Here is a 19,565-nt window from a genome sequence, read left to right as displayed (position 1 = left end):
TCCAACTAAATAAAATGTCTCTTAGTTTAATAACAATAATAATAAAAGACAGAAATAAAACATACAAACCGTTAGAGGAAATTAACAGTTATTGACTGCCTACTACATGCTTCCTCCTGAGAAGCCTGTATGCAGGTCAAGAAGCAACAGTTAGAACTGGACATGGAACAATGGATGCGTTCCAAATTGGGAAAAGAGTACATCAAGGCTGTATATTGTCATCCTGCTTATTTAACGTCTATGCAGAGTACATCATGTGAAATGCCAGGCTGAATGAATTACAAGCTGGAATCAAGACTGCCAGGAAAAATATCAACAACCTCAGATATGCAGATGATAGCACCATTCTAATGGCAGAAAGCAAAGAGACACTAAAGAGCCTCTTGATGAGGGTAAGAGAGGAGAGTGAAAAAGTTGGCTTAAAACTCAATATTCAAAAATCTAAGATCATGGCATCCGGTCCCATCACATGGCAAATAGATGGGGAAACAATGGAAACTGACAGACTCTATTTTCTTGGGCTCCAAAATCACTGTAGACGGTAACTACAGCCACAAAATTAAAAGACGCTTGGTCCGTGGAAGAAAAGCAATAACAAACCTAGACAGCATATTAAAAAGCAGAGACATCACTTCGCCAACAAACGTCTGCATAGTCGAAGCTATGGTTTTTCTAGTAGTCATATATGGATGTAAGAGTTGGACCATAAAGAAGTCTAAGTGCTGAAGAATTGATACTTCTGAACTGTGGTGCTGGAGAAGACTCTTTGAGAGTCCCTTGGACAGCAAGGAGATCAAACCAGTCAATCCTAAAGGAAATCAACCTAGAATATTCACTGGAAAGACTGACACTGAAGCTCCAATACTTTGGCCACCTGATGCAAAGAGCTAACTCATTGGAAAAGATGCTGATGCCAGGAAAAATTGAAAGCAGGAAGAGAAGGGGACGACAGAGGATGAGATGTTTGGATGGCACCATCGACTCAGTGGACATGAACTTGAGCAAACTCCGGGAGATGGTGAGGGAGAGGGAAGCATGGCGTGCTGCTGCAGTCCATGGGGTCGCAGACTCAGACACAACTCAACGACTGACCTGAACTGAACTACATGCTAAACAGAATTATTTTAAAGATGCTACTATCCATAGAATATTAGGAAAATATGCAATCAGTAGAGATCAAATCCTGAACACCTCAAGTGTTCCTTCCTCACCCTCTGCCTGAAGCCTGAAGATGGCTCTGCTTCTGTACCTTCCCTTTTCAAACAAGAAGACTTTGTTGCCCAGAGAAACATTTCGGGGGAAAAAAGAATATTCAATCACTTAAAACTATTAATGTTTATTGAATGCCTTTCTAATACATAACTCAAGTCTGAGAAATAATTTTTTAAAATAGCACACCAAAATATTTCTGGTAGTGATCTAAGAGTATGGGGATTTTGGACTGTCAGTCTCCCTGACCCCAAACTATACTACAAAGACACAGCAACCAAAACATTATGGTACTGGCACAAAAGCAGACATTAGATCAATGAAACAGGACAGAGAGCCCAGAAACAAACCTGTGTACCTGTGCTCACTTAATCTACAACACAGAAGGCAAGAATATACAGTGGAGACAAGACAGTCTCTCCAATAAAGTGGTGCTGTGAAAAGTGGACAGCTACATGTAGAAGAATGAACAGTCTGTAACACCATACACAAAGATAAACTGAAAACGGATTAAAGACCAAATACTATAAACCTCCTAGAGGAAAACACAGGCAGAACACTCTTTGATATGAAGTGCAGCAATATTTTTTGTATCTGTCTCCTACAGTAATGGAAATAAAAACAAAAATAAACAAATGGGACCTAATTAAATGTTTTTGCAAAGCAAAGGAAACCATAAACAAAATGAAAAGAGAACCCATGGAATGGAAGAAAATACTTGCAAATGATGCAACTGACAAGGGGTTAATCTCCAAAATATACAAACAGCTTATATAGCTCAAAAAAAAAATTTAAAAAAAAGGACAGAAGGTCTAAATAGACATTTCTCCAAAGAAGACAAACAGGTGACCAAGAAGCACGTGAAAGATGCTCAACACTGCTAATTATTAGAGAAATGCAAATCAAAACTACAATGAGGTTTCACCTTACACCAGTCAGAATGGTCATCATTAAAAAATATAGAAACAATAAATGCAGGAGAGGATCTGTGAAAAGGAAATCCTCCCACACTGTTGGTGGGAATGTAAATTGGTACAACCACTATGGAGAATGGTATGGAGATTCCTTAAAAACAGAACTATTATATGACCCTGCAACCCCATTCCTGGACATGTATTTGCAGAAAACCATAACTGAACAGATTACATGCACCCCAATATTCACCTCAGCACTACTTACAATAGCCAAGACATGAAAGCAACCTAAATGTCCACTGACAGATGAACAGATAAAGAAGATGTAGTACCTATAAACAATGGAATACTGCTCAGCCATAAAAGAATGAAATAACGCCATTTGCAGCAACATGGATGCAACTAGAGATTATCATACTAAGTGAAGTAAGTCAGAGAAAGACAAATATATCACTTATATGTGGAATAAAAAAGATGATACAAATTAACTTATTTACAAAACAGAAACAGATTCACAGAATTAGAAAACAAACATCATACCAAAGGGGAAGAGGAGGAAGGGGATAAATTAGGAGGTTGGGATTAACATATACACACTACTATATATAAAAAAGATAACCAACAAAGAACTACTGTATAGCACAGCAAACTCAACTCAATACTCCAATAACCTATATGAGAAAAGAATCTGAAAAAGGATATATATATAACTGAATCACTTTGCTGTATACCAGAAACTAACATAATATTGTAAATCAACTATACTCCAATATAAAATAAAATTTAAAAATCCATTAAAAGCAATAAAATTTAGCGTTCTATTTAAGCAGTTAAGCTGTTTCCAAAAAACCTAGTTATAACACTTAAGTAGTCAATTACAGAATATTTTATTTGTATTTGTTAAACATTTAATACTTCTTTAAAAAAAGCATCATCTTCAAATAATTTTATGCATATATTTCACCTCTTCAACAGATTTATTCTCTCATTTAGATGAGGAATCTTGTCAAGTATTTGCCTTATTACCCAAACAAAGTACACTCAATGTATCTTGAATCCAATTTAACAAATATTTATCTATATCTAACACAGAAAACACTATGATGAGCTTTCTGGAGCAGCAAGAGAAGAATAAGACATGGTTATTGCTTTCAGTGAGATCAGACTCTAAATAAAGAAACATAACCGAAATGCCAAAAATAATCCAAGAATAATAAAAGCTGAATATTCATTTTATAAATATTTACTGTACCAGGCAGGGACTGGATGCTGAGTCTATGATGATGAATAATACATAATCTCTGAATGAGCCTGAACTAGCAACATACTCTTCTGTTCTCTGGGGGAAAAAATGGAACAGACCTTTAAGCAGAGCTGGAAAGTAACACCATAGGGAACCTCAACTGAAGTTTTCCAGAGCACTTCCCGAAGCAGATGACTCACAGAGGCTGATTATTAACTCAAGATTCTCAGAGCAAAGAGCTGAGCACACAGAGCAAACAGCGCCCACCCCAGCCCAGCAAAGGAACAGCCACTGTTACAGATAAGAGAATGGTGCTGGACTTTCTTTTGGCCAACTAGAATGATTGCTGACACTTCACATTACACCCAAATTAATGCTACAGGTGAAATCAATCTGTATCTAAGCTAAAAGAAAAGGCAGTCTGGATACCAAGGGAATCATTGGGATGTGTTTTCTTGGTCAGGTCTGAAAAATCTCAGGTTATGGTAGTGAAATACATTCTAGTTCCTTCTTGTTCTTGTGTAGTTGCTAAGTCAAGTCCGACTCTTTTGTGACCCCATGGATTATAACCCGCTGGGCTCTTCTGTCCACGAAATTTTCCAGGCAAGAATACTGGAGCAGCTTGCCATTTCCTTCTCCAGGGGATCTCTCCAACTCAGGGACCGAACCCATGTCTCCTGTGGCTCTGTGCTAGCAGGTGGACTCTTTACCACTGATTCACCAGGGAAGTTCCTTCTTACAATTAGAAGTTCCTTCTAATTAGTCTTGTTTATCTCATATTTAACATTTATTATCCAATGTCTGAAATGTTTCAACCCAGGCACTGTCCCATCGGATGTTTCAATAAATAATTCAAAGACCCCTCCTCCTATACTGACGGACTCAAATTGAAAATCAGATACGCTACTTTCAGGAAGAATTAACAACAAAAGTGAAGTTCTGGTTAATCCTTAATGATACTCTGCAGCTTTGACTGAGTGAGGAACAAAGTGGAGACTGAGAAAGTAAAAAGTTCCCACACTCCCAGGAAAAGACTGATCTTTGGCTATGATAACAAGAAGCCACCAGAACTGGTTTTATGTTCATTCAATCAATAAACAACTTGCCTTATTGAGAACATTTAGAAGGAAGCCAATCAACGACAGTCCTTGCTCCTGAAGTAGGCAATTAGGAACACATTGGGTCCAATAAATACACCTCGGAGGACCAACTACCAATAGTAGTCACACCCAAGTATCCAGACCTCAACAGAGGACATCTGTCTACCCAAGCTTCTGGACATCTGCCCATCCCTGAACTCCATGCATCCCTGAAATCCTATGAAAGACCAGTAGTTGCTCTGCTTGCAGAGGTTTTGCCTGCTCCCAGCTTAGCTTCTTTACAATGATGAGCAATAAAATCAATTTTGTCTTTTTACTTCAAATACTGAATGATGGTCTCATCATTTTTTGACTTCCTTTAAACACCCCTTTTAAAAATGCAAAAATCTTTACTTTCTGCTTTTACATATTTCCCTATATGGTACAAAAATCACAAGTTTGATTAGCTTTGTTATGCAGAACTATTTTTAAGATAAAAAGGAAGAATGGTGCTAAACATCTATTTTTTTAAATAGGAAAAAAATTTTAATGATTGAATCACTCAGGTCAATATTGTCCGGCTGAATATCCCAGGGTCACAACCAACCAAGATTTTATTCTCACAAATTTCTTGAAAGATAGTTTTTATGCTTTTCAAGCCAGTGCTTTCACATAGCTGTGTTATAAGATTTTTTTTTTCTTTTTTAAGCAGATGTTGTGAAAATTCCTCTAAGTCATGTCTGCAATTGCAGCAGAGCTCAGAGCACAGGAGTAACATCCTTAACCAGAACACGAGAAAAAGAAGCCTCAGCCTCTCTGGTCCTAACAGCGTCAGGCCTGGCAGGATGGGAAAGAGCTCTCTTTCTGAACGTCTTGCTCCCCGGGGCTCTGGCATGCCATGCCCCTGATGAGGCAGGCAGTTGTCCCACCTTCTTTGTTTACTGGTCTGGAGCCCAATTATACCTCTCCAGAGAATGAATCATAAATACGGATTTAGGAAAGTGTCTCAATTTTAAGATCCTATAATCTAAGCTATAATAGCATAATACAGTATTGTATCACAAAAAAAAGGTAATCCCAGGGCTAAAGTCCCAGGTTTGATCCCTGGGTCAGGAAGATCCCCTGGAGTAGGCAATGGCAACCCACTCCAATATTCTTGCCTGGAAAATTCCACAGAGAGAGGAGCCTGGAGCGTTACAGTTCATGGGGTCACAGAGTCAGACACTACTGAGTGACAGAGAAACAGGGCTAAAAAGGAATCTCAAAAAATCACCTGTTTCAACTTCCTTCTTTCACTATATTAATCAACTCCTAAAGTTAAACTAGATATTTTTACAACTAGAAAAAATAATTCCATGGAACTATAGGTCTCCCTTTGTGTTTCCTTTATCATTCTCTTCACAGTTTCCACTCAACCCAAGCTGGCAGACAGAAACCCACGAACAGACAGGGGCCAAAGAGTCACACAGGAAGAATTCAGGGGTCCTTACTTCCCAGCTGGAATCTGGTGGATTTAAATCCTGATGAAGGAGGAAAAATGTGCGTGAAATCAGACAACCTGTTAAAATCTCTTCATTGCTTAGCTCTTTCCTTTGAGATGGCGTCTGGGAATAGGATTTGACTTAATGTTATAATTAAAGGCTTCCCTGATAGCTCAGTTGGTAAAGAATCCACCTGCAATTCAGGACACCCTGGTATGATTCCTGGGTTAGGAAGATCCCCTGGAGAAGGGATAGGCTACCCACTCCAGTATTCTTGGGCTTCCCCTGTGGCTCAGCCGATAAAGAATCCGCCTGCAATGCAGGAGATCTGGGTTTGATCTCGGGGTTGGGAAAATCTCCTGGAAAAGGGAAAGGCTACCCATTTCAGTATTCTGGCCTACAGAATTCCAAGGACTATACACTGCATGGGGTCGCAGAGAGTCAGACACGACTGATCAACTTTCACTTTCATAATTAAAAAAAGATATAACTGCACCATATAATAGGGGCCTACTATGTGCCAGGTATTTAAACATTATAACTACTGTGAAAAGAGGAAATATTATCCTCATTTTACAGGCAAGAACAATAAGACTCCCCCAAGGAATTAAGTAACTTGCTCAAGGTTAAGTCAATTGACTTGCTCAGCTATTGAGAGTCCCTTGGGCTGCAAAGAGATCGAACCAGTCCATTCTAAAGGAGATCAGTCCTGGGTGTTCACTGGAAGGACTGATGTTGAAGTTGAATCTCCAGTACTTTGGCCACCTGATGCGAAGAGCTGATTCATTTGAAAAGACCCTGATGCTGGGAAAGATTGAAGGCAGGAGGAGAAGGGGATGACAGAGTATGAGATGGTTGGATGGCATCACCGACTCAATGGACATGGGTTTGAGTAAACTCCGGGAGTTGGTGATGGACAGGGAGGCCTGGTGTGCTGCGGTTCACGGGGTTGCAAAGAGTTGGACACGACTGAGCGACTGAACTGAACTGACTGGGTGGTTATCCTGGGATTCCAATTATGGCCACATTGCCACCATATGGCTACATTGTCCTTACTTAGAAGAATGAGTGCAAGGAATGAGTTGGGTATTAGAATCATGAAAGAGATTCAGCACTAGATTCCTCCAGGTTCTGATCCTCTCATTGATAACCTGATACTTACTGCCCCAGTAGTCCGCAGCCACTGGAGACGATGATATTATAATAATAAGACACTACTGGGGACAGGGAAGGGTAGAGGTCTATCCTTAGCCACTTTTTACAGATGAGAAATTACCTTGATCAACCTGACACAGGCAATGAGTGGGGAAACCAAAGCTCAAGCCCTTCCATGTTATACGATGCCGCTTCTGAGGAGTGCATCAGATCTCTCAAGTTTGTTGGGAATGGGAAAAATGTTGAAAATCTTCATTCTGTAGAATAAACTGAACTCTTCAGTCTGGACTTCAAGACCCTTTTATGATCTTATCATAATCTGAAATTTTCAACCTTATTTTCCATTATTCCCATCCATAAACTCTTTGCTCCAGAAACTTTTTTATTATTTCTGTAAATTTTCTTACAATTTCTGACAACTATTACTATCGCCTTACCCTGGGTTTTCTCATTTATTCAGTGAAGGACAGGGAAGCCTGGCAAACTGCAGTCCATGCAGTTGCAAAGAGTTGGATACAACTTAGTGACTGAACAATACAACTCCCTTTTGCCAAAATGGCATTTTCTGTGGATTGCAAGAAACAAAATTTTATCCATTATAAAACTTCCCTGGAACTTCCATAGCGGTCCAGCAGTTAACACTTGGAGTTTCCAACACAGAGGGCATGGGTTCAATCTCTGGTTGGGGAACTAAGACCACATATGCCTCGCGGTGTGGCCAAAAAAAGAAAAAATTAAAAATAAAGCTTCCCTCCCCACCTAGAAAAATACCCTCCCACTACTGAAATTCCATAGCACTGAGTCCTTCTCTTGGGATATATTTATGGCCTTGCCTGGATTCCTACTTAACTTCAGTAGGCATAGATCCTAAGTAAACTCTGTGGAATGAATGCCCTTTAGAGGCAGAACACCAGACTGGAAGAACTATGAAGAGCTAACGAAACCAGAGAGAAGAGGCAGCTATAAATCTTCAAAAACTACATCCTAAATACTACGGCCCTCACTAGGAGCACAACAGTGTTAAACGTATTCTTGTAAAATACAGTGGTTAGCAGTGTTCACTGGATCCAGACTCCATCTTGCTGTGTGGACTTGGACCAGTCGCTCAACTTCTCCACATCAACTGCCTCATCTGTAAATGGAAACTAGTTATAACTTACCTCACTGGGTTGTGGTGAGTATTCAAAGTGAGCTCATGTACATGAAGTGCCTAGTAGAGTGCATGGCTCAGAATATATGCTATGTAAGTATTTGCTATTACCATTTTGTAAACTCTCTCTCTCTCTATATATATATAGAAAAAGTAGCTAGAGCACCAAACCTCACAAAGGGAATTGTCAGAGAAGGAAAATTTTCAGAATGAACAACTTAGGTGATAATGAGATACGCTGGCTTACATACAAGAGAATCGGTACTCTTTTCCTCTCAAAAGTCACAGATCAGGAGGAGATAAAGCTGGACACTGTAAAATAACAAGTCACACTGTGGCAGAAATAGGTAAATACAGACTTTTAGGTAAAATACAGAGATAATAGAACACAGAATGCACCTGGGAACCTGAAGGAGATTGTTTTAGGCTGAACAAATGCAAAAACAGATAGTTTCTAATAGAAAAACAGACTAATTCAAAATTAGCTATTTGGACTTAGAACACAATGTTTTAGGAAAATAACACTTTATGTGTTGCTTGGGCTCCCTGGCTAACCCAAAGAAGCCAACTGAACTTAATATTACCTTAGTAGCAATTATGGACTTTAATATCAAACACTGTCTTAGTTGCCAGATAATTTTAATATTAGCACATACATTACTAACTATGTACAACAATGCTTTGTAACAAATCATCTTTATTGGAGGAGTGGGAATTCACAAAATCAGCTATTGGAAATGCAGGAAGGGATCTGACTGATCACTGCAGTCACTCTACTTCTGGTTTGCCCAAGACAGTCAGGGTTTATGCCTGTCTCTCTAATCATAATTTGAAGTAGGAAATGGCAACCTGCTCCAGTATTCTTGCCTGAAAAATTCTATGGACAGAGGAGCCTGGTGGGCTACAATCCACAGGGTTGCAAAGAGTTGGACACAACTGAACACGCACTAATTCTATCAATCACTTTATACATTAGCTTAGTCCTCCTCACTATTCTCTGAGGGAGGGGAAAAAATAAGGCCAGAGATGTTACAAAACTTGACTGAAGTCATGAAATAAGCAGCAGAGCAGAAATTCAGACTCTGCTCTGACTATGAAGAGCTCTGTGATGTTTCTGCAATGTTCTGCACACTGATCTTATCTTCCCTTTTTCTCCTTTGTCCTTTGTATGCAACATATGTGGTGGTTTAAACGTTTATAAATACTTTCCTTCTGTGAAAACATTTATTCATTTATCTTTGTAGTTAAAATAATGACGATGAATCATGTGAATGTGACTTCAGAACTAAGACATTGCCAATTAAGATGTTGTTTCTGTTAGGAAGTACATGGACCATATTTCTGCCCCAAGCATGTTCTACTAGATGAAAAATGGAAGATGTTTCTTTACTGTTAATCTGCATTTGTGCTGTGACCATGTTCATGTTACCAACACAGATCTCAAAACAAGTGAACTATTATTTATGAAACAGAAACACTTCTTAGGAAGTTCATTATTCAATATTCAGATTATTAATTTTATTATGAGAGTCATTCATTTGCTCATTTAAATTGGGCTTGGGCTTTGCTGAGAATATTTTTTCTTGAGAAAACATGAACATCCTTGGAAGGTGGTGCAATTGGTATTTAAGTATAAAATGGCTTCCCTGGTGGAATCTGTCTTCAATGTGGGAGACCCAGGTTTGACCCTGGGTTGGGAAGACTCCCTGGAGAAGGGAATGGCTACCCACTCCAGTATTCTTGCCTGGAGAATTCCATGGACAAAGAAGCCTGGCAGACCACGGTCCATAGGGTCACAAAGAGTTGGACACTACTGAGTGACTTTCACATTTACTTTTCACTTTCATAAAATGAAAAAACAAAACACTGCCTACTGAAAAGACAGCAGTAAAAACTAAAGAGACTTCTGCTTTTAAAATTATATTAATAAGAAGTACATGGGACTTCCCTGGTAGTCCGGTGGCTAACACTCTGTGCTCCCAATGCAGGGGGGGAACCTGGGTTCGATCCCTGGTCAGGGAACTAGATCTCAAATGCCACAACTAAGACCTGGTGCAGCCAAATAAATAAATATTTTTAAAGAAACAAGTATAAGTATTACTGTTTTGCTAAGGGAAGTTTCATATTTACTGATATTAATTCAAGCTTCTCATGAGATATAATGTATACTCTGATCTTCCCTTTTAAACCACCCCCCCACCCCAAACCTACTAAAGCACTTTTAAAGAATGAAATCCATGCATAAGTGTAAAGTTTGATTCTGAAGGTATACGGGAAGATGCTTATAACTTACTGTTATAAGGAGGTTAAGTCTTCAGCTCCTCTCTAATTATTTCATGCATTTAAATCTCATTTTCCACAGCTAAGGGAAGCCTGTGCAGGGCAGGGACAATATCTTCTATTTCTTTTGTACAGTGACTAGCACCATGCTTGGAAGATCATAAGCATTATACAGTGGGTAAAATCCTGATATTTATATTTTCACCTTTATGAGGTGAGAATTCATCATTCCACCACTGAAGGGAAACATTTTGCCTCCCCCACGTTAAAGAACAGACACAGTCAGGTTTTCCACAAATGTTCACAAGAATTTCCCATGGTATTTGGTACTGCTAGGAGTTTAGAAAAGTTCTTAGCAAACGAATTTTCAATATGAAACAATTGGTGCCTAAAAGAGGGAATTAAAATTTTCATTTAGAAATGGTTTTGCTTCATTCTTTCCGAATTATATTAACAAACACTTTGTTGGAATTTAATAGGCCTCTCGGGCTAGAAAAGTCTCATTTTTCTTTCCCACTGAACTATTTTATAGCAGAACAAATATTAATATACTCCATATGGGCCTATCTTTTTGCCTTTTGTAGGTTATGTCATCCAAAGTTTAAGCTTTTATCTCTCCACAGACAAAGGAAGTATATTTAGGATTTCAAAACTAAAGTGAACTAGTAGAGGTTTTAAATAGGGAAATGAACTGCAATGAATGCTGTTCTTTCTTTGATGAAGAGATCATCAGTCTGCTTATTTGATTGATAGTTACCTTTGTACCTTCTCAGGTGTATTATGCTGTCCAGGTACTACATCTTTGAAAAAGACTGCAGGGAATGAGGCAAATAAATGAATTAGAAAACCCTGAGGAGATATCAAAATTCTCTTTTGCACATCTTATAAGGAAGGCAAACAAGGTCCGTCATAGCCTGGAATACTGTTTTATGCCTTTGATTTCACAAATTAACATGTTCTGAGCAGTCAGTGGAGCAGTTGAATAAATAAGATGTGAAGGCAGAGGCAATGACTGCTTGGCGAGAAAGAATCCAATCACCCCTAAGTCTGCAGAAGAAAGTATACACTCTGGTTCTACGAAATCGAAGTTGTGGGTTCCATGAGCTAATTTGATACAGATGAAAAATTTTCATTTAAAGCCAGCAACTGTACCCTTAGCCACAGCCAGCAGTCTCATAAATGCTGACTGACGGCATAAAAGGTAGAATGGGTGATCAGCATGGTCAGTTTAGTGCCGACCCATTCTTAATGTTGAGAAAACAAAAAAAACCTCAAAATGCAGTGTTGCTGGTGGTGAACTAAACTGAATGCCTTCGGCACATTACTCCAGCCTTGACATATTCCAATCACCCTGGCTGCTCCTGGGTTCTGGGCAGGAACAAGAGTAAGAGCACAATCCATCACACCTACTGACTTTATGCGGACTTAACGTCACATCACAAAAGCACATTCATTAGGGTCCTTCTAATTTCAAGACACAGGATAAATACCTAAACAAGGAAATTGGTGACAAGTATGTAGATTTTTTTTTTTAAAGTATGTATATTTTTAAATTTAAAAAACAGTTTCAAAAAATGGAGTCAATGTGCACCTGGGGCAAAAAAAACATGAACTCAACCATTCTAAGTCCCAAACAATTTCAAACTCAAGTTTATTTTTTACTTTAAGAAATAATCAGCCACAGGACCAAAATTACTAAGTCAATATGCTCTGAAAAACCTTAATTTTAAAAACTCCTTACTGGATTTCCTGGTGATCCAGTGGCTAAGAATCCACCAGGAGACACAGGTTCCATCCCTAGTCTGGGAAGATCCCATACTCTGAGTGGCAACTAAGCCTGTGAACCTTAAGTACTAAAGCCTCAGTGCCCGAGAGCTTGTGCTCTGCAACAAGAGAAGCCACGGCGATTCGAAGCCCGCGCACCACAATTAGGGAAAGCCTGCAGGCAGTAATGAAGACCCAGCAGAGCCAAAAACAAACAAACAACATTTTAAAAATTCCTTACTATGTAAAAATTCAAACATACACAAAAGCAGAATATGGTGTGGGGACACCACACCACTCTCATGTCCTCCTCCCTCAGTTGCATCCATTTCCAACTCATTTCCAATTCTGCTTTATCTGAAGTCAACCTTGCACATTCCCTTGAAGGGAAAGTGCACTATATTTCATCTCTAAGCATTTAAGTTACTTCATCTCTAAACATTTCAGCAAATCCTTACAATTCTAACTGGATGCCAACAGAATTTGTGGTATTTTGTGTTTTATTTTTCATTGCCTTTTATTTTAAATACTAGGTCAGCGAAAGATGAAATTTGGAGCAAGAGAAAATTTAGATTTCTCAGTTTTTCTGGAATTTCTGGTACCTAAATACAGTTGTAAACTTTTCTCTTCCCGAAGAGGGAAACAGAGCTAGCAAGATATAGTCATTTAGTTTAACAAACACTAATTGAGCACTAGAGATGGGGCAAGGTGCCAGAGACAAAAAAAGAAAAAAGAAGAGTAAAACAAAGACCCCTTCTGTAGAATGGGTGAGACAGACACATGAACAGATAATGTCAATATAATGTGGAAAAGCTAGGGTAATGGTGTTCACAGGCTACCATGGGAACAAAGAATAAATGCACTTAGACCAAATTAGGTATGCAAGAAAGACTTCCAGGAAGATGACACCTGAGTAAGTGCAGAAATACTGCAAAGAATTGTCACTATGTCATTGTAATAAGTTTGATATCAAGTTTCTTTCAAGTGGATTTACTTCATTTTGTTGGGTGAGGAATTAGGTGGTGGGGGAAGTTTCCTTAAAGAATACTAGTCTGAGAAGAGAGTGAAGTGTCAAGAATTGCATTGAGAGAGTAACAGCGACATATCTACACGACCACGCGTGAAACAAACAGCGAGTGGGAGCCTGTGGTCCAGCGCAGGGCGCTCAGCCCGGGGCTCTGTGATGACCTGCGGTGCTGTGTGATGACCTGGGACGGCGCTGGGGGGGGGGGTGCCCCGAAAGGGGAGGATCTATGCCACAGCTCATTCACTCCGCTGTAGGGCAGACACCAACACAGCACTGCAGAGCAATCATACCCCAATCAAAAACCAAAACCAAACAATTTTATCATGTCCTGTGGAGAATACCAAAAGGCTTGGTCTCCACCCTCAACGAGGTAGGAATCTAGATGGAGAAAAATTAAACATGCATTAGAAAATTTTACTATGGAATAGCTAATCAAAACACAGATTTTAGTGATGGGAAGACAGGTGTGGACTGAAATATTTAAGTAAGAGCTGGGACTTCAAGATTTTGAATATAAGTTTAAACCTAGATCAAAAAAGGAAGCCAGCTGAGTAAAGGGTATTAAAATGCATGTCTTAAGTGGTGAAGAATTCTTCATCTTCAAAAAGTTTTTATTTATTCTTCCATATTTGGACTATTGAAGGAGGCAGGGAAAGGTCAACAATTTTAATCTAAACCTCAAGCCTCACAGAGATACGTGAATGTGTGTGCGCATGTATGTGTTAGATACGTCAGTGCTGGAGCATGAAGATTTGCATTGAGAATTTACAAGCAGATTCTAAACTATTCCATTGGACTAATACAATGTCAGGTACAAAAACAAAGATCTTCTCTGGCAGGTATCTAATTCTTGGGGAGAAATAAAAATACAAACTCATAAAAATGAAACTTGTAAAAGACACATAAGAAAATTCAATCAACACTACAAGTTTAAAAAAATTTCAATTGTCACTCAGAGATTAATGACTCACCATTTATAATTCTATGTTAAATAACAGTAACAATAACAACAGCACCAGCCAACACTCATATAGCATGTACTATGAAGCCAAGTAATTAAATCATTTAATCCTCCAAGGGGCCTATGGTGCAGGTACTACTACAGATCTTTCTTACCTTATGATGAGGTTACATCCAAAAAAAACCATGGTAAGTTGAAAACACTGTAAATGCATTTAATACAGCTACCCTACTGAACATCATAGCTTAGCCTAGCCTGCCTTAAATATGCTCAAAACACTAACATTATTCTACAGCTGGGCAAAATCATCTAGCACAAAGCCTATTTTACAATAAAGTACTGAATAGCTGATATAATTCATTGACTACTGTACTGAAAGTGAAAAACAGAATGGTTGTCTGGGTACAGAATGGTCTTAAGTGGATCAGTTTATTGGTTGGTTGCCCTCATGATCACACAGCCGACTGGGAACTGTGGCTCACTGTCATTGCCCGCATCTTAAGACAGGATTATACCAAGTATCACTAGCCTGGGAAATGATCAAAATTCAAAAACTGAAGTATGGTTTCCACTGAATGCATTATTGCTTTTGCACATCATAAAGTTGGAAAATCATTTAAGTTGGACTGTCTATATCCCTCCCACTTTACAGAGGAGGTTTGGAGACACAGTGAGATTAGTAATTACTCTTTCCTTAACTCTAGTTTTTCAAACTTTATTGGTCAGAATTTGGGCTTCCCAGGTGGCTCAGTGGTGAAAAACCCATTTGCCAATGCCGGAGATAGGGGTTCAATCCCTGGGTCAGGAAAATCCCCAGGAGAAGGAAATGGCAACCCACTCCAGAATTCAGGCCTGGAGAATTCCATGGACAGAGGAGCCTGGAGGGCCCCAGTCCCTGGGGTCACAGAGTTGGACACGACCGAGCAGGTACCCACAATCAGAATTTACATCAGAGGCTAACAAAAGACATATAGGTATACTGTGAGTATAAGGTTGAAATCTAACATTTGTGTAAATTCAGATAAATGTCTTATATCCTTCATTAACTTAAATGAAATGGTGCATGACACTATCTTGGCAAAGAACCATAAAGATAAACATCAAATCCATCCATGAGGTAAAGAGGTAAAGTTACAAATAGGAACTTACTCTAAAAATGGTGTGTTTAACAGACCAAAGAATGGTCTCTTAAATATTTCCCATCAGATTGAGGAAAGCATATTTTTCATAATACTAACATACATGGAGAAAATAAATTATAATAAATGACCATAGCATATACAGCAATAATGATAGCCAGTAGTAAAAACGCATTTGAAATAACTTCTGTTCCTACTGAACAGTAGAAAAATATTACTCCCCAGATAGGATTAGTTGCCTTTTTTTCCCAACCTCTGACAGCAAATTATGCATAGCTATTTCCAGCATTTATTTATATTACATGACATTATAATACAGTTATTTGTTCAGTAGTCTTCTCTTCAGGCTGTGAGTCTTTGAGTATAGCGCCGGAATTTATACACCCTGAGATTTAAAGCCCATACCTGCATCTAGTATATGAACAGAATTAAGGCTTACTGAAGGAATAAATGAGTGAATGATTTGACAGGGGACATCTAATAAAATCTCGAGCACTATAAATCATTATAGAAAAGTTAAAACATCAATAAAGTCACAAGGGTTTTGTTACTTTATGAGTAGATCCTTGTCTCCCTTGTTGAGCATTTAAGACCTTTTTATGTTGGTCCTAATCTACCCTCTTAACCTTTTCTCATCTCTTCTTTTAGTTAGATCTGCTGTGTGAATTACTTTCATTTTCTGGCTTAAGTTCTGTGCTCTATCATCTCTATGCTTTCACTCAGTAATCTCCAAAAGTTTTAGCTTATGCAGTCCTTCAGTATAAATAAGTATACTTTACTTAACACTGTGATAATATGCTTATTGTAAAGCAATCATAAAAACAGAAGAAATACTTTAAACAAATGAGGTAGACATACATAAGAAGTTTTCATCTTTCCTTTATGTACACAATGCATTGTTTTGCATGTACTTCACTTTTAAAATCACTGATTTATATCAGAAGAACAAATCTCATACAGTACTTGTGAGAATAAAATAAATCTCTACATGTAAAGCACTTAGAACAACACTGGTCATATAGGTAACATAGTAGATGTCAGTTAATTTGGTTAACATTATTACTGTCAATGCAGTTTTGTTTTGACTGGAATATTAATAATTCCACACACTTCTCCTCTAGTCCCACTCCTACAAACCCCTTGAAGGCCAAATTCATATGATACCTTTTCAAAGAATTCTTTGAATGCATCTCCTAAGTTAGGATTTCTCAAAGTAGGAGGTACTAAATCCTACAGAGCTTAGCAAGAAGCCATGGCTAAAAAGCTAAAATAAAGATGGAACAGTTGGAAAAAGTTAAGGATGGGTTTCTAGAAAATGAGGCAAATGAAAAAAGAAGTGATTATTAACCCTAAGAAAAATAAAATACACAAAAAGCAAATACAATACATTATTTGGCTCTGTAGTGAACAACGCTTGTGTGTGTTAGTTGCTTGGTCGTGTCTGACTCTTTGCAACCCCATGGACTGTAGCTCACCAGGCGCCTCTATCCATCGGGATTCTCCAGGCAAGAACACCGGAGAACACTATAGGGTTGCCATGCCTTTCTCCAGGGGATCTTCCCAACTCAGGAATCTCCCAGGTCTTCTGCACTGCAGGCAGATTCTTTACCATCTGAGCCACCAAGGAAGCCCAAACAATGTTTAGATAGACCCAGTGACAGAAACACTGACTACCAATTTAACCCCAAACTGTGATATAACCATGTGGGAAAGATACAGCATTATACCAGCCCCCAAATCCTCAACTTTTGTTAGCAAAAGTTAAAGGGAATTAAACATGAACTAGAAACTTAGGTATATTACTTTAAAACTCATAGATAAGTACCAGAAGAAATTTAAAAACAACAGGGAAAAGGGAAAGATTTTCTTTCTAGAAACTTCTAGAAAGATAAAAGTAGTTTTGTATCATGAGATCAGCAGTGAGAATGGCATCTGCTCTTCTTTTCAACAGTAACAGAAGTTAAAAAGCAAGGAAGTTTTCTCCTTGCTTTCAAAATTTTAAAAGAAAATTTAAAAGAAACAGAATTTTATATCCAGTCAACCTATTCAAAGCATTTTACAACATGCAAAGATTCAAAAATTTTTCTCCTGTGCAGCACTCTTCCTCAGGAATTTATCTGCCAAGACACATTCATACTAAAGAAGAGAATTAAAAAAAGAGAGAGAGAGAGGGAACACAGAATCCAGAAAATAGGAAATCTAATAGGTCTATTGATCAAATCATATTAAATGTTATCAGTTTTAAGAAGATCAATAAGAAGACATTCAGCTGATTTTTGAAATGTTAAAAAATTTCTTGTGCTTTTAGCCTTAGTTATACTTTAACATTAATCTGAACATAAAAGAAATTACAAGAAGTTTTGTCTCTTACCTGTAATACAGCAGCAAATAAGTATACTACTACAAAGATCACAGTTAAAGAAGTGTGACCACTTTTCATCAAATGAATAGTGTAGAGGAAAATTAAATGTCCAGGTATCACTAAAAGCAGTAGAACTTGAGCGGACTTATTGTTTACTCCTGTAATATAAAATATAAAAGTTGTTAAAACAAAATCATGTATTGGTGAATAATAGATCATAGTTATTAAAATTTGAGGATTACTTCAAGTTATTACTACTATAGTGCACAGAATCACATAAAATTCAATTGCTAAAAATAAATTTTAACTATCTATAATTTGCTTAATTTTTAGAAATTTTCCCTATATGTTATATATTAATTAAATGAAAGGTGGTTGATGAAAGCTTGCTGTGAAGAACACTGATCAAACTATAACATTATAAAAACGGAGGGAAGACAAAAGAAAAAATATGAAGTTCTTAAAGTACTGGAACGTATTTTTTTTCTACATCATTTAATTCCATATTATTGTTCATTTTAATAACTAAATGATACCTAATCATCTTCTAATAGAGGTTTTTTGGTCATTAAATATTTTAATTTTATTTTTCTTTTAGAAGTCTTCACTGCTATTAAAAGACTGGGTATTTCTGAACCTCATTCAAAAGTTACACTTATTACAATACATTTATTTTCATCAGAAAAAAAATGTTGTCAAGAATTGTGAGGTTTAAAATTGTGGTTTAGAGGCTTTCCTGGTGGTCCAGTGGTTAAGACTCTGAGCTTCCACGACAGGGAGCATAGGTTTCATCCCCGGTTGCATAAATTCTGCATGCCTGCCACATAGTGCAGCCAAAAATGAGCAAAATAAAATTATGGTTTAGTTTTTTGGATAGCATATGCCTGGGACATAACAATGTCCTTGTAACTGAGGTTATCCCCTCTCATTCTGCTTGTTGGGGACCAATGCCTACATTTAGAAAGGTCAAAAAGATTAATGTATGAAAGAGTGTGTGCTATGTGGTTAGTTGCTCAGCTGTGTCTGACTTTCTGCAACCCCAAGGACTGTAGCCCGCCATGCATCTCTGTCCATGGGGACTGTCCAGGCAAGAATACTGGAGCAAATGAAGAAACAGACAAAGGATTAATCTCAAAAATATACAAGCAACTCCTGAAGCTCAATTCCAGAAAAATAAATGACCCAATCAAAAAATGGGCCAAAGAACTAAACAGACATTTCTCCAAAGAAGACATATAGATGGCTAACAAACATATGAAAAGATGCTCAACATCACTCATTATTAGAGAAATGGAAATCAAAACCACAATGAAAACGCCAGTCAGGATGGCTGCTATCCAAAAGTCTACAAGCAATAAATGCTGGAGAGGGTGTGGAGAAAAGGGAACCCTCTTACACTGTTGGTGGGGATGCAAACTAGTACAGCCGCTATGGAGAACAGTGTGGAGATTTCTTAAAAAACTGGAAATAGAACTGCCATATGACCCAGCAATCCCACTTCTGGGCATACACACTGAGGAAACCAGATCTGAAAGAGACACGTGCACCCCAATGTTCATCGCAGCACTGTTTATAATAGCCAGGGCATGGAAGCAACCTAGATGCCCATCAGCAGATGAATGGATAAGGAAGCTGTGATACATATACACCATGGAATATTACTCAGCCGTTAAAAAGAATTCATTTGAATCAGTTCTAATGAGATGGATGAAACTGGAGCCCATTATACAGAGTGAAGTAAGCCAGAAAGATAAAGAACATTACAGCATACTAACACATATATATGGAATTTAGAAAGATG

The 19,565-nt window shown here is 38.1% G+C and overlaps 1 protein-coding gene across 4 annotated transcripts in view; it reads right to left on the bottom strand.

Annotated features, from left to right (window-relative positions):
* The window catches only part of SLC41A2 (solute carrier family 41 member 2), a 129,079-nt gene that overhangs the window by 9,142 nt on the left and 100,372 nt on the right, over positions 1-19,565 (bottom strand). For all 4 annotated transcript variants that reach the window (XM_061125465.1, XM_061125464.1, XM_061125467.1 and 1 more), the window contains one exon: positions 17,774-17,922. In XM_061125465.1, the coding sequence (XP_060981448.1) occupies positions 17,774-17,922 (149 nt within the window). The remainder of the gene's footprint in view (positions 1-17,773; positions 17,923-19,565) is intronic.

This window comes from Dama dama, chromosome 22, assembly GCF_033118175.1.
Source record: "Dama dama isolate Ldn47 chromosome 22, ASM3311817v1, whole genome shotgun sequence".
Taxonomy (NCBI): Eukaryota; Metazoa; Chordata; class Mammalia; order Artiodactyla; family Cervidae; genus Dama; species Dama dama.
This window is presented reverse-complemented; position numbering and strand designations above follow the sequence as displayed.